Below are 15,569 nucleotides of genomic sequence, written 5' to 3'. Positions count from 1 at the left end.
TTAAATGTACCCAAAGAGAAAATTGGGATGTTACAACAAGAACTCGTGGAGATTCAAGTCAGAGGCAACTAGAATTACTGTGTTGAGCCTTATGCTTATTTGCTTTCTTGCCGAGGTCAACACGAGAAGATTGACGCCACTGTCAAGCCTGTATGCTAAATGTGAAGCTGAAGCCACCAGCCAATTAGCTTAGCATAAATCATAAAGACTTTCTCTTGGCCAGGACCAGTAACTGTAGCTATAACCCAGTAACAGCGATAGCTGTTTCCCTCTTTTTCCAGTCTGCTCGCTATAGCTTCATCTTTACTGTACAAACCTTTGAGTGGTATCTATAACTTTGGGCAAGAAAGCCGATAAAAATTTTTCCCAAAATGCCGAACCATTCCTTTCAGCCATTATTTCATGCCCCTACTGAATACCTTCAAAAATGACTATGGCAATGCCAAAATATTCAATTTTTCTACAATTCCTCCACATTAACAGAGCCCCTAAATCCCAATTTTACTACACAACTGTTTCCTACACAAATGTAAAACTCAAACAAAACCCATGAAAATAAATAATATTCTGTGCAATCTGATTAAAATGTGTTGTTAGGATCAGTTCACACCAGTAAAGCAACACACTTGTAATGGTAATATAGCTGAGCAGAGCCAACAAAGGAAACAATCTTTGTCACAAGGTCACCCAGACACAAGCAAACATGTGGTAGCTTTAAGAAATGTTGACAGAATCGCTACCGGATTGTTCACAACCATGTTTCCTAAAGGGCTAGATTATGTCAGAGTTTGGTAAACAAAGTTTCATGTTTATTTCAGTAAACCTCTAAACAGCAGTAGGACAGTTGACCGAATGTAATACTGAGCGAAAGCCGAAAAAAGCGACCAAATCAGTCTCCACTTATATGAGGTTGTGAGAGTGTGGCTCATGTTGCCTGGTGCATCTCTACAATATCAGATATATCAGCTATTTCACTAACCTGTTTAGTTGTAACATTTAAATCTCCCCCCACTGCAGTTAGATTGGTTAGTGTCTGTCTAAGCTCGGCAATCTCCTGCTCTCTTTTGGTCAGATCTTCTGCGAGTCTTCCTATCCGCAGGGTCAGATCTGCCAGCTGAGGCTCAAACGCCCCAAAGTCCCTCTTAAGAGAAGCCACCTTTGGTTTAAGGTCACTGGCAAAGGTTACTGTTCTTATCAGGCGAGCTCTGCCGCTCTCTAGCTCCCTCAAATGCTCAGAGATCCGATTGTCAGCAGCGATGAGTTCAGGGATGCGCCTGCGGAGCTGCTCTATGGCCTGCGCGTTGCGTTCGGACGCAGCCCGGAGATTGGAGACTCGGTCGACGCTGCTGGCCAGCAAATCCCCGATGCGTTTGACCATGCTGCGCTCCACCTGAGTGGTCTTGCCTTCCAGCTCCTCGACCTGAGTGAGCAAAGGCTCCAGCTCCGACTGCAGGCCGCCCATTCTGCGCACATCTGTCCTCACTGACGCCACCTAGAGGGGGAATACAGGAATGCAGAGACTGAGAAACCCATTTGAAACAGCATCAAGCAAAAGTTTCTATTTTTTTTAAATTTCTCTCTGTATCAAAGTGTGTTTACGGAAAAAAAGTGTTTTTTATCCCTGCTAAATGAATCCCCCTGGATTTAATATATTAGTGCTGATTAAATCCTGACATTAAGTGGGGTCTCTTCCACACTCCCTAAAGGTAGTAATTTAAATATCATTCTCCTGAGCAGCAGCAAACAGTTAATGATGTTCAGAAAGACGAGAAAGCTCAAATTCCTCATTTATTCGTCACTACTACTTGGAAGTACAGTTTTCGCATCTGATGTATTTGTGCCAGGAATACAAAACACATCAAGCTTTTGAAAAGTTACATTTTTAGTCAAACTACAATGATTAGACAGTCAACAGAAAATTAATCGGCAACTATCTTGACCATTTCAGTACAAGTGCTTGCTGGTTGCTGCTTCTCAAATGTAAGGATTTGAAGCTTTTCTGTGTGTTTTGTGATAGTAAACTAAATATCTTTGGATCATGTGAAGATGTCCCCTTGGACGCTAAGAAATTCTAACAGGCATTTTTCAACAATTTTCCAACCTCTTCTGGACAAAACTATTAATCAAGAAAAATAACCGATTAATTGATGATGGAAACTGTTTGTTAGCTGCAGCTGTAATTTTTTTGCTCCTGTTTTGTTCCCACATCTGGAATCACAGGTGGCACTGGAAAAAAAAGACAAAAGAACTACACCAATCGTTTTTCCAGTGACTCTCCTCTCTTTTTCACTAAAACATTTTTTAAAAGTTCCATACCAGCAACAAAAATCCAACGTACCTTGTTGCCAACGTCCTTAGTGATGGCCGAGGTGCGTTCCTCAATCTGTCCCACAGCGTCTCTCAGTGCGCTCAGGCTGGTCTGCAGCTGCGCTCGTTTCTCCGTCAGCCCGAGGGCCCACTCCTTCAGCCGGCCGACGTCTTGCTCCAAACCCTCCAGCTTCGGCTGCAAAGTCCCCCGCTGGCCCTCGAGACCCTCCAGCATCAGCTGGACACTCTCACACTGAAACAGGACATGCGGTACACGGAGGGATAGATGGAGGAGGTGGAAGTTATTTAAAGCGATTGTACATTATCATTATTCACTGACATTATCTCAGGGATGTTTTCCTTTTTATGTAGTAAGGAGAAGAATCAAAATCAAAGTAAAATCACAGTTAAGAGAACAAATTTGCACAAATAAGACCCTTACACAAAAAATGTGGTTTTATTAAATAAGCCAAGTGATGAAAAACTGCCACTCTTTAAACAGGTGAAACTAAAATCAGATGGAAATGTAACAGTCAACATAAATATAAAGATTTATTATACATCTACAAAATCTATTTCTGCTCCAAATCTAATGTAAAAAACTAAGACACATTCTCATCAAAATTTCCAAACGCACGAGATAATAATGTGATCAAGTTGCTTGTTTTTCCCTGAACAGTCAAACATTTCAAACCCCTAAAAATATTCAGTTACTATCAAATAAGACAAAGGGAAACAGCTAATCCACAAATCAATACCTGGAAATAGTAAATATTTGGCAATTGTGCTTAGAAAGTTATTGAAACGATTAATTAAGTTATTTTTTTAAGTTATTTTTCTGTCAATCAACTGATTGTTTCACCGCCAATATAGTTACATCCAGAAAGACTGTCAAAGATATCGTAATGTGTTGTATCAGTGCTGTGGAAACCTAAATGCGTCATTCTGCATGAACCAAACCACTAAAACATATTTCTGATTGTACCTGTGTATATCAGTGCACGTATGCCTGAATTCATGTTGAAATTAGGTTACTTTGACACAATGACAGTCACAATTTTCTGAAAATAAACTGAGCTGCACATTTTACAAAAAATTAATACTGAACTTTAAAAGCCTTTTACAACAAACAGTAAAACAGGGCCGCTCCTTTTCCCTAGCGAAATAAAAACAATGACATCATTCAGTGAGTCCATCATGAAGAGGTTGATTTGCTTCATCCTGGTCATCTTTTTCCCACTCCTCCTCCTCCTCTTCCTCTTTCCATCCTTCTCCTTCTTCCAGAGTGTCTGGGTCCTTTTGGCTGTCACCCCTATTTTCCCTTAACACCATGGTGAGTTCACGGACCGCCTCTTTAACCACAGACAGCTCATTCTTCATCTTCAGGATGCTGTTTTGAGCCTGCATGGTGTCCAGCTCCTGTCTCATGTCGAGGATTTCGTTCAGCGCTTTCAGCATGCTGTCCTCAGTCCCAAACACCTGCAATGTCAACTCCTCCAGCCTCTTCTCCGCCCCGCTCAGATCCCCGCCGAGCCTCAGGATGCCGCGCACCGCCTCCTCCACCTGCGGCAGGTACTCTTCACACTCCTGTGCCCTGGGAATGTGCTCCCGGAGCTGGGAGCTGAGTTCAGTCTCCCTCTTGGTCAGGCTGTTGTATTGCTCCTCCAGCTTGTGGATCTGCTTGGTGTTCCAGTCCAGCTGATCCTGCGCTCGTTTGGTGTCGTCCTCCTCTGCGCGCTCCAGAGCTCGGGCGTTCCTCTTCGTGCTGTCCTCAAGCTCCTCCAGCTTCTCTGCCAGCGACCGGGCCCTCCGCTCTGCCTCGTTCACCCGGTCGGTGGCTCCGGCGTGAGCTTCCCGTGACTCGGCCTTGAGGGCAGCCAGGTCGGAGGTGATGGCCGCCAGACGCTCCTGCCACGTCTCCGTCACATTGAGGAAGTGGGCGTTGACCATCTGCAGGTCACGGGAGGCGGAGCTCTCGTCGGCCTGCATCGCCATGACGGCGGCGTGGAGGGTGGAGATGTCCTGCTGGAGTCCTGTTGCCAAGGAGACGGTGGAGAGCGCCTGCCGTAGGTCATCCTCAGAGGCGGCAAGCTGCGGCCGCAACACAAAACAGGAGGGCTGTTTGTGTGGAAGCTCTATGGTCCTCAGTATTTATATATATTACATACAGCAAAGCTCATGCACACAGAAAGGGACTGTAAAAGATAGAATAATGTATTGAAAGAGTGAACAAATACGAATAAAGAAGGATGCAAGTAAAAACAATTTGTGCTCAGATTAAAGTAGTTTTCCTTACATTTTCAACAAAATGTAGGCATGCCAAATGTGTGTACATACATTGTAAGGCAGTGGTTCCCAACCGCTTACACTTGCGACCCCTTACAACGAGTGTCTGCCTGCGAACCCCAACGTCATGCATATGTTTATGAGCGGTGAGGGTTGGTTTTTTCCCCACCCAGATTATTCAATCTGAATCTTTTTTTTTTTTGGGACTAAATAGGTAAAACTATGCAGAATTACACAAGAAAACGAAATATACAGAAAAACTCAACTAAAGAAATAAATTTTGTTCGGCAACAAATACAGTATCCGTAGTTTTTTGTTCTTCCCTAACCTCGTGAATCATCTGATGACCTCTCAGATTTCTCTAGTGACCCAATGGGGGGGTTTCAACCCCCAGGTTGGGAGCAGGTAATTTACTCACTGCACTCGTTCCCTTCTCACGAAACCATATTAAAAGTGATTATAACTTTCCGAGTGTAACTGTGAACTTGTAATTCTAACTTTATAGTCAAAAATTAAAACAAAGTAAAGACTCTTATGTTGTTACACAAACTTCATCATGTCACCCAAATTACATGAAAGTCGTATTTAGCCGTGCAGATAGTTTGGGTTTGATTTGACCAGGTTTGAAAACATCTGTGTCTGAGATTTCACAAAGAACCAAAAACCGGCATTTTAAAAGTCAAAAGCAACATCTCTTCCCAGAAAGCGTGTCCCTTGTTACGCTGAATAATCCACAGAACCAACAGTTAATTCAAAGTTCATATAGGGACCATTTCTTCTGTAGAAAGTAGTTGCTGTGAAAACTTTCATTTATTTTTATAATACCGTAAGCCCCACAATTGAAATTCCATTCATCTTCATTGTGTTCAGGTGGAGACTTCTGCCTCCAAACCTGGGCATATAAAACCAAATTTGTCTGCATGGCTCCCACAAGGGGGTGAGAAAGAAAGTATGTTTTATTTGTTTTGTTTGTAATTTGGATGAATTGACCCTTTAAACCCCCCCCCCTTAAGTGCAGTTCAAGGCCCGCTCCCGCTGTGAATCCGACGTACCTTTCTAGAAACTCTGAGAACTTCTTCCTCCATGTCGAACAGACCCGAAGTCTTCCCGTGTAGAGATTTGTACTTCTCCTCGATTTGGGAGAACCGCTCGTTCTGTTGCAGCACCACCCTGAAACCGAGAGAGAGAGAGAGAGAGAGAGAGAGAAACACTTTAAAGGAGAGATACGCACTACAAAAATGGCCATTTCTAAGATGAGCACTAAACTGTTTACATACCAACTCAGGGCTCCGCACGCCGCAAGCGACAATAAGCAAATCAGACTTTGGCAGCCTTTGCTTCTGGGCCTGAGTCTTCCTCCTCTGCTTTACCTCCGTAGGCATTTTAGCACACTGGCGTGCACTGTTTGGGTCTTTTACTGTGAAGGAATTCAACAGGCCGAGCGGGGGGGAAACAAGAAGAAAAAAAAACCGTCTAACAGCTATTTGTTATAATTTAGAGTAAAATTAGACACTTGTTTTACAGATAAGTTCATAATGTAGGATGCTAAAGTGAAAAAGTTTCATTTACGTCTGGGTTTAAACGCTGCTAACGTGCCTGCTTACCCTGGTCCCTGGAAAAAATGAAGCCTTCAAGTGCCCTTTGAAAGCTCGTAAATGCGCAGACTAACAGCTGGAGTAGCTTATTTAGACACACCACGAGTGTAACTGTAACACGAACAGCCACCGAACGAATGTTTTATCTTCCACCTTAAGCGACGAAGCGGTCTCAGGCAAAGGTACGATTTTCAGTCGTATTTATTCATTTTAAATTCAACGCGTTCAATCGAGCTCCAGTTGTGATCGTCATAGTTCCGACAGCGCAAGGGAGCACCCCAAACGCCTCAGCCAGCCACGTAGGCGGCTGCCAGCACTTGTCCTGAATTTACCGTGATGATGTCTGGAAGTACAGCCATAACAATTAATCGATTCATTGATTAGTAGGTGGACAGAAAATTAATTTGCAAAAGAGTTTTGATTGTATATTCATTATTTATTTAAATCTCGCAGGAACATCTCATACTTTCTGTGGTTTTAGCTTCTCAAGTGTGAAGATTTGCTGCTTTTCTTACATTGTATACAATTGTAAATTGTATATTTTTGGGTTTTGGAATCATTAAAACTTGAAACTTGGAAATTGTGATGGGCGTTTTTTCACCATTTTCCGGCATTTCATACACTAAAGGAAAATAACTGAAATATTATACAGTGACAGAGGACGAAAAGTTATTTCTGTGCAGCGCAGGCTTGATATTTAGACAAATAATCAAGAGGCAGAGGAGTTTAGGCACAAGTCATTTATTCAGCATGTTTCCAAAAAATCTTACATTTTGAGTGTCAAAACTTGTCAAAATTTGATTATCAATAGCTTTCTATAAACGGATATTCAAAGCCCTGTACAACACTGTATGCAGCAGTTCCGAGCCTACTATACAGTTATTATTAAGCAGTTCTGTAATCCCATTATCATTTGAATGAATGGTCCACAGCGACCGTTTGCTATCTTGTATTCAGGATGTGTAGGGTTCTGTTCTCATAACTACGAGGGCCATGCAAAATTACACAAGCTGCTACTCTTATGTAACATTTATCAACATTCATCACAGCAGAAGACACAAACAATCTTACAAAGATCAACAAAACGTAAATTTAACGCGGACGCATCGTCGATTTAGAGGCAAAGGTTCCACTGCAATACAGTACATTCAAGCAAAAGCTGCCACGTGCATTTTCTAACAAATTATGTGCAAAAAGGTAACTAGATGACGCCACAATATTGCAATTTCAGGACGTGTGATTTAGATCTTTGGAGTAAGGCATAAAGTGATGGAGTTAACAAATATTTGGTCTTTGTGGGATGTATAACTCTTTAATAGTTTCATATTTAACACGTCAAATCAAACTCCTGAGAAACATAAACAGTACAGAAATTGCTCAGTAATGTAATAATCCCGTTCCCAATCTGGACTTCAAAAACACTAGTCCCTTAACCCATAAGCAAACTTTAGATAAATGCTAAAGCACAAGCTGTAGTTTTGCAAGACCAAAGCCATAGACGGATATCGAGCTGCTTTTCTATTGCTTTTAAATGTCAAATCCAAAAATCACACTGTATCACCGCCTGTTGTTCTATTTGTGGCTCATCACTGCCTCTGTTATATCTGACGTAATTAAATATATCACATGGACCTTGGCAATATGTTGCAGCAACAAAACAAAACAAAAAACAAAAAAAAAGATTTGAAGGCTTTAAAGGGTTTGTTTACATTCATTATTTTAAGTGGACATGTGCTGCTCTACATTTGGGCGAGAAAGCTACAAAAATGAGTCCTTCAAGACTCTAAGTGTGAGCCATTAAATAATATACCGAAGGGGAAAACCTAGGAATTCACCACAGATGTCTAAACACAGTTTTTAACAAAATTCAAACCAAACATCATCGAAAGTAAAACTCCAAATTCAATAAATCTATTTATATTACATTGTTGACCTTATTCTTGATTACAAATTCTTTAAAGTGTCTAATTAAAAACAACTGGATTGAAAAAGGAAAAAAAAGACTTTGTTTTGAGTGTTTTTTTTTTTTTTGGTTTTTTTTTTTGTGGTTTTTTCCCAAAAAGAATCGTTCGACATTTTGGAAAATAGACTTGTTTGTTTTCTTGCCGAGAGTCAGACGAGAAGATTGATACCACTCTCGTATCTGTCCGTTAAACATGGAGCTAGAGCCAGCAGTCACTTAGCATAACTTTGCATAAAGATTGGAGACACGAGGGGAAAACAGATAGCCTGGCTCTGTCAAAAGGTAACTAACTCCCACTACCAACCCCTCTAATGCTCACCTCTAAACGCACACATACAAGAGCGGTATCGATCTTCTTATCTAATTTTCGGCAAAAAAGCAAATGAGCGCGTTCCCCCAACCATCAAACTATTCCTTTCATAGTTTTAATAGCTTTTGTAGCTGCTTAGGCTCCATGTCATCTTCTCTTTTTGTACTACAGATGCATGACCTACACAAACGACAAGAAAAAAAACGTAGCTACTTGCAGGATAATGAAGCTTATGTACTAATTAGACCAATATCCATTTACATAACTGATATTATATTCAATTAAGAAATATAAATCTGGTCCCCCAAGGCCTCGTTATCAGCTTTTGGTCCTGTCTGTGGAAGAGCAAACATAAGTGCACTTTGGGGACGGAAAGGACACTTTCAAACCTGTGGGAATGTGCAAGACTTTTTTTTTAAAAAGAAAAAAAAAAAAAGAAAAAAAAAGAAAAACATACAAGATGACACTACAAAGTGCATGTGATGAGTGAGTGTGTGTTTTAACCAATTAAGTACTTACAACTGAATTGTCTCTGCTGCTTAGGTTTTGACCTCATTAACTAAAAAGGAAACAAAGAGCGAATCCCTCCTTCATAACAACAGAAACCTTCTCAGACTGCTACATACGTTCTTCCTAATTATTTTAACCTCAGGACTGCAAAGCAAAACTAAATAATATACTGCGAAACTAAATATTCTTCACGTTTGTATTACACACAGAGATCTCCCTTCAAGATGCCTGCAGAGGAACAAGTATTGTTCTTCAGTCATCTTGATTTTAACAACTGTTGTATATACATTACCTAATAAAAAACTAGATGTAGCTGTATACAGGATAAATTGGGGGGTAAACTTCGATGCGTCACAGAGCAGATTTGCTCAGGGCACTGACTGATCTTTTTCCCTTTCTCCCAAGGTAACGAAATGGGTAGAGAGGGAACTAACTCTGGTAATCAGAGGACGACTACAGACACTGACACCAGGAGGAGACACACCATGACTCAGGAACTGTAGTGATCCTGGAAAAAGAAAATGATACACATCTTTAGAACTTGAATTTGTGTTTGTCAGACAAGATGTTCATATGATCTCGATTCAAGCGCCGCATTTCTGACCGACCTGAATCGAGCTAACTACGCCGCTGGCCATGACAGAGAGTTTTCCTGCGACTGAGCGCACTCCCAGCCTTAGCTGCGACATGTCAGGAGCGTTGGGAAGCACGCTGCTCAGGCGGTACGAACTCGCTGTTCACACAAGACGAAGACAAAACATCCATGAACACGGATTAATATATTTTTTCCTTTAGGTAATTACACATACATGCATTTCTATTTATAAATAACGTACATTTAAATGGTAAATCAATCATAGTCTAAGCTGTTTTTTGTGAAGTAAGTGATGGTGCAGTGGTCTCTTACCAGTCTGTTTCTTTGGATCATCAAACAGGTCTGCCGAACTTATAGAGGCACTCCCGGCAAATCTTTCCAGTCTTGTTTTGGCCTCGTACTAAAGAACAGAAATAGAGACAATGTTTTAAATGTTTCCAACAGTAGTTTCTTTCTGGCAACATTCAAGCTTAGCTCATGCTCATAATGCCAACCAGAGGTCTTCACAGGGTTCACTCGGTTCTGAGGAACGAAGAAACTAAGAGCCGAGCATTAAAGTTATACTCGGTCTAATTGGGTCGGGTCTCGTCTTACTGCCACAGGTCTTGGGTCTTTATGTCAATATATATGATACCTGATTGGATATGAATGGATACCAGTTCTGTTCAAGTGGTATGTCGTACACACAGCGGAATAATATATTTTAGGGAACCAATCGCCTATGTGAAAAATGTATGCTATTAAATGACTGATTCAAAGATATTTTGAATCTCTTTTACATATCTTTTTTTTTTTTTTTTTTTTACAGCAGTTGTCTACAGAATGTGTTATGAAGCTGAAAATATAACTTTCAATAAGTCATTGAGGCATTAGTTTTTCATTCATATAAAGAAATTATTTTTTGTAAAAAGTAGTTTCAATGATTCGGGACATTATTATTATTATTATTATTGTTATTACACTGCTACTCATTTTGACCCGGTCCAACATTTTGGACGGGTGAAGACCTCTGACATTAACAACTGCCGACAGTCTAGAGTACTTTTCAAAAATCAATCTTAGCATTGGCTCAATCCGTGATTAGTGTATGTCAAAAAAATTAGAGTACTAATGATATGCTGACCAAAAAAAAAAAAAAAACATGCAGTATGCAAGTCCACTCTAATCTTGCACAACACAATATACTGTATACATAATATGCTGAAAGGTTGTACCTCAGAATTGTCTTGTTTTCCAAAGTACATGTCAGAGGAGATTGCTTTGACATCATCTCCAAACTTTTTCCGAGCTTCTCCCGTGTCTGACACTGGTACTGCTTCTGGTTTCCTCCGGGCTGCGGGCCTAATAACAGATAATGATCATAGCTTGAAGCGATAATGACATTATAATCTGAACAATTTAGACATTAACCAATATTCTCAAAACACACCTCGATCACATTAAAAAAAGTCTCTCATCAGTCCTCAAGTTTACCCTTTAACATACACTACATACACGAGGGAGATACAGTATGCGCTAAACATTTCATTACGTCTATTCTTTATTTCAGCCATAATTCAATAACAAACCTGCAATTAACTTGACATGTGGTATCTCAAAAGCAAACATGTTTTTCTTCCTGCCACATTATAACACTTAAATCAAAGCCTTTTTTGTTAGTTTTTATTTAAAATTTGCTCTGAATCAATAGACCACAGAATTTAGAAAACAAAACCCAAAAAATGACAAAAATGATCACGTGATGACAGTAGGATTCCAAGGAAAGTGGATCAATGATAACTTAAAATTGCCTGGTGGTGAATGTAACAGTGCAAAAACCTTGAGTCTCTAGTGTATCAGGCAGCAACAGTAGGCTATGCAGAAGTCTTGGTGGTGTCAAGTCAAGGGAGAGCTCAGTTAAAGTAAGATCAGTTGGATTTACAGAAGTACATAACGCACTGTCTCCTACCTGTCGTCAAGTGAAGATATAGTGGATGACAAGTAGAAGTCTGGCTCTGGTTTCTTGCTCTCCTTTATCCAGCCTCTTCCATCGCCTCCATCTCCCCACCGTGAAGAGAAGTTATCAGACGGTTCTGTTTGATCCTCAAACCGGGACAGGGTCCTACAGAAAGAACGAGTTCAGATTAATGTCTGGCAAAAAAAAAATAAATCAACATATGAAGTTGAGCTGTCATCATCAACAGCTTGAGAACAGGCAGATCTTCTGTCCTCATCTGACCTAGAACTGAAGGACCCGTCATCGTCATCTTCCTCAGTGAACCGCCGTCCTTTGTTGGTCTTTGCTCCCAGTGGATTCTCCTGCTGAATGATGTGCATGTCCGATGTCACAGAGTGAGACACACCACTACAGAGAAAAAGCAGATACAGAGCGATCATATGAGCTAGAAGAAGAGTCTTTAGTCAGTTACAGGATCACAAGTATTTGTCTCTTCATCACCATACCTCCTGATGCCTAAACCCATGCCCAGTCTCTCAGCTTGCTCCTTCTTATTCCCCTCTAATCCCTTCAGATTCTGCTCCCCTATTTTTCGCTGCTGCTCAAGATCTTTATAGGCCAGTCGTAGGGATGGAGCGCTAAGAGGAGGAAGAAGGCAGATGAGTTTAAAAATGAAAAGAAAAAAAAAGAGAAGGGTAGTGCAGCAGTTAAAAACAAAACAAAACAAAAAACAGGAGATCCAAAAGTATCTGCTGGGTCATATAATGACTAGGGTTTTGCTGCTTTAATGGAGGGTGCAAAAAATACTCTCACTCTATTAGATAAATGGATATCCACAGAAAAGTGACCACATAGGAGGGTAAAAACACACAAAAAAAATAAAGTCAAGACACGCACATAGATTCCTCAGGATGAATATTCTTCTTGGCACTCGCACCGCTCTCTTCTCTCTCTCTCAGCTTGTCGGCAGCCTGAGCCTTCTTCTCCAGCTCTGAAAAACTTTGGCTGCTAACCTTCTGAGCGCCCAGACCACCCTTCTTAGAGGCCAACTGCAAAGCGGACGCATTTTTAGAACAGACTCTGAACGCACAGTCCGCGTACATCTGTATTCAGAAGTTCTGTCAAATCACAAATGTGCAGTAATACAATGAGTCTACTTTCAAAATATTTCTTTGCACATACTGTTTTCTTGGCAGCGGCTGGCTTCTTCTTGAGAAAAGAGGACGGCTCTGGAAAGATTGAAAGGAAGTAAAGTTACATCTCCTACACAATAATTAAGATACAAAAATAAGACCCTTAAGTAAATGGGAGAAGCCTAAATTTGAAGAACATAAACCAACCTGGATTTGCTTTGGGAGAAACACTCAGCATTTCCACGCTTGGACCCTCCTCCAGATTACCTGAAAAGGTTCAATGTACTGTATATGTGAGGAACCACGTAAATGGCGCTGGGATAAGTACAACTACTGGCAGTTTGAGATCTTTCTTTTTGTTACGTTGTTCAGGAGAAACAGTGCTTACCGTTTTTGTCTTCTTCTTTTTCTGGGGTCATTGAGCACCTCTCTGATGTGGAGGAGCTGAGACTCATTTTGGCCATGTTCAAATTTTCAGGAACGTCCTGGGCGTTAAACAGAACACACGTGGCGAAGTGACTAATCCAACGAGCGGATATGTGGATAAAAAATTTTTTTAAAAAAATGACACCTAGTCAAGGCAACCACACCGCTTTTACCTGTGAAAGCAGACTGAAGAAATCCACCTGTTTGTCCTCTGGTGACGTTGGAGAGAGAGGAACCTGACTTTCAAGCCACAACTGTGGAGAAGGACAGTAAAACTGATTTAACTATCTGTGCACTCAGATACGTTTTTTGTTTGTTTTTGTTTTTTTAAATCAATTTTATCACAGCTCCAGCTTTCTTTCACTCCTTTATCTTTTTTTTTTTTACCTCAGTGCCATGGCGTCTGGTGGCCTGCGTGGCTAAATTCTTTATCTTCTCTCTGTACAGCTGAGCAGCTCGGCTGTTGTACTTGGTATTGGCAGCACTGGATGTGCACCCATGTTGACTGAAATAAGCAATCTGCCGCAGGACGGCCAACGCGCACACAAAAAAGCAAACAGGAGTCATCAAGTTAAATCATGAGCGTGTCCGGTAATGCCGGGATTACAGTCTGTTGACAAATGTGCTGATATTTTGCCCTCAAGTACTCACCGCAGTGGCATTGCCTCCCACTTGCATACATCTCAGCTGGAACCAAGACCAATTAAAATCCAGCTCAGTAGACCTGTGTAACATAACTTGGTTAGGGTTTGAAGAATTAGTGATTTGACAGGGACAAACTACAACTCAGGTTCCATTTCACTCTTTTCTATTCATATCTATTTCTATTCACATTGGGAGACACAGGAAGCACAGTCACGTTTTTTCCGATTGAGAAACATTAAAATATCAGACAAACGCTGTCTTTTGAAAAGTGCTGAGAAATCAAACCTGGTTTTGTGTCTTCATAACTACATTATTGTCATTCATTACATTAATGCTTCAGCCAAAATGATGCAGTTCGTTTGCAGATGGTTCCAAATGCCGTAGCCCATCTTTTGTGAAAGACAAAGCACATTACTCCTGTGAGGCTCCCCCACAGTAGTATTCACTCAGGTCGGGCTAAGTCTCTGCTAGATGTTCACTGAGTTCGGACTAAGATGAAGAAAGACTGCACTTTTGTTTTGTTTGCCCCTAACCTTTGGAAGAGTTTACCTCTCGCTACTAGATAATCCACCTACATTTTAAATTTCTCAGAAAAAAAAAAGAAAAAAAGTGTTTGTTTCTATTCTGCATGATTGCTATTTGGTGTTTTTATTGTGAAGTTTTGTTTTTTGCGCTTTATTAATAAGTCCCGACTTACCTGATAAAGCTCAGGTGCACTCCCAGAGACCTGTGAGTCCCCGAACAGTCTATACATAGGAATACACCATAGGTGATGCTGGCCCAGCTGGGGTTTTTAGCTGCACAGTCGAAGCAAGCCTAGGGGAGAGACGGCAAAGAGGACACATTTAAACACGGAAACTGGCATTTTAATGTCTAGGTTTCTAACTCACTCCTAATTCAAGACCACGAGTTTAAAAAAAAAAAATCAATAAAGAGAGACGTGGAAGCAGACTATGTGAAGGGTGTTCACAACGACAACTGTGTGACCGTAGCGACCAGAAGTTAGCTGCTGATTCAAACAGCTGTTAGTGAGCTGGGTTCGATTTCGCAAGGAAATGAACTGTTACTCGTACAGCAGTAGGCACAATTCCTTTGTGATTATCATTCGGGGTGTCTGCACTGTTGTCTTACATTTTTACTACTGGACCAAAGACCTTAATGAAGCTTAAAGCAGAAAAAAAAAAAAAAAAAAAAAAAAGGCTAATGTCAACTCTCAAAATGTAGCTAGCTGGGCTGTCAATCACTCGGCTAATGTTGCGTCAGGTTACAGTTCTCAAGTTTTCTCACAGCTTATAACTCCAGCAAAAGTGTTAGCGGGGCACAACTGACAGCTTCGATCAACCCGACCCGTTCTCAACAGGACGTTTATCGGATAGTTGTTCATTTAAGCGGGCAGGCTGAAGCTAGCCTCGGCGTTTCTCAAAGTGCGACGTGTCAGGTATTCAGTTCAGCTGACTCCCTTGAGGAGAGGCAGACCGTCGGCCGTTGGCAAAACCCTCACCTTATTCGTGGGAATGGCGCGCAGTCGCTTAAAGATTGAAGAAATGTCCTGTTTGCTGGGCTCTGACATCGTTCTGCCGGTGGGTAATACCTGCTGGACACAGAAGTAGCGTTAGCATGAAAGACAGCGCTGTGGTTTTCCTCAACAAGCGAGTGCGACACGTCAGTGGGAGAACATCATGGTCTGCACCCGATTGGTGAAAAACGACCCATGTTTATGTTATTGTAGCAAGTGCGTCTGGGTAATGTAGTTCACATCTACATTTGTAGTGACTGTAAACAATGGGGGAAGAGTATTTAGATCCTTTAGATAAGAATTTTAAAAATACTTTGTGCTGAGGATTAGCCAAATATTTACATACG

At 41.1% G+C, this 15,569-nt stretch overlaps 3 protein-coding genes across 4 annotated transcripts; all 3 read right to left on the bottom strand.

The window, feature by feature from the left end:
- Positions 1–925: 925 nt before the first annotated feature.
- On the bottom strand, positions 926–2,649 carry LOC120803819 (inhibitor of nuclear factor kappa-B kinase-interacting protein-like). Its single transcript, XM_040152765.1, has 3 exons — positions 2,644–2,649; positions 2,339–2,560; positions 926–1,492 (listed from the first exon to the last, which is right to left on the bottom strand). The coding sequence occupies exons 1-3, from the start codon at positions 2,647–2,649 to the stop codon at positions 926–928; spliced, it is 795 nt and encodes a 264-aa protein (XP_040008699.1).
- On the bottom strand, positions 2,637–5,917 carry LOC120803813 (inhibitor of nuclear factor kappa-B kinase-interacting protein-like; the record flags this gene model as incomplete). The annotated part of the gene is made up of 3 exons (XM_040152751.1): positions 2,637–4,398; positions 5,646–5,763; positions 5,871–5,917. Coding segments are annotated over 3 exons (1,077 nt in total), but the record flags the coding sequence as incomplete, so codon positions are not given.
- A 1,006-nt stretch (positions 5,918–6,923) lies between these two features.
- Positions 6,924–15,383, bottom strand: arfgap3 (ADP-ribosylation factor GTPase activating protein 3). Of its 2 annotated transcripts, XR_005709202.1 has the most exons (17): positions 15,208–15,383; positions 14,404–14,522; positions 13,713–13,785; positions 13,449–13,580; positions 13,235–13,315; positions 13,024–13,120; positions 12,843–12,902; positions 12,685–12,731; positions 12,400–12,551; positions 12,009–12,140; positions 11,785–11,910; positions 11,515–11,667; positions 10,781–10,907; positions 9,879–9,966; positions 9,580–9,704; positions 8,981–9,479; positions 6,924–8,796 (listed from the first exon to the last, which is right to left on the bottom strand). XR_005709202.1 is itself a non-coding variant. In XM_040149669.1 (16 exons), the coding sequence occupies exons 1-16, from the start codon at positions 15,274–15,276 to the stop codon at positions 9,462–9,464; spliced, it is 1,599 nt and encodes a 532-aa protein (XP_040005603.1). In that variant the 5' UTR covers positions 15,277–15,383; the 3' UTR covers positions 6,924–9,461. The 2 variants fall into 2 exon arrangements, 1 of the variants encoding a protein (XP_040005603.1); XM_040149669.1 differs by having other exon boundaries at positions 6,924–9,479.
- Positions 15,384–15,569: the final 186 nt, after the last annotated feature.

The sequence above is a fragment of the Xiphias gladius genome, chromosome 2 (assembly GCF_016859285.1).
Source record: "Xiphias gladius isolate SHS-SW01 ecotype Sanya breed wild chromosome 2, ASM1685928v1, whole genome shotgun sequence".
In the NCBI taxonomy this organism is placed as follows: domain Eukaryota; kingdom Metazoa; phylum Chordata; class Actinopteri; order Istiophoriformes; family Xiphiidae; genus Xiphias; species Xiphias gladius.
The sequence above is the reverse complement of the archived record's forward strand: the minus strand, read 5'-3'. Positions and strand labels throughout refer to the sequence as shown.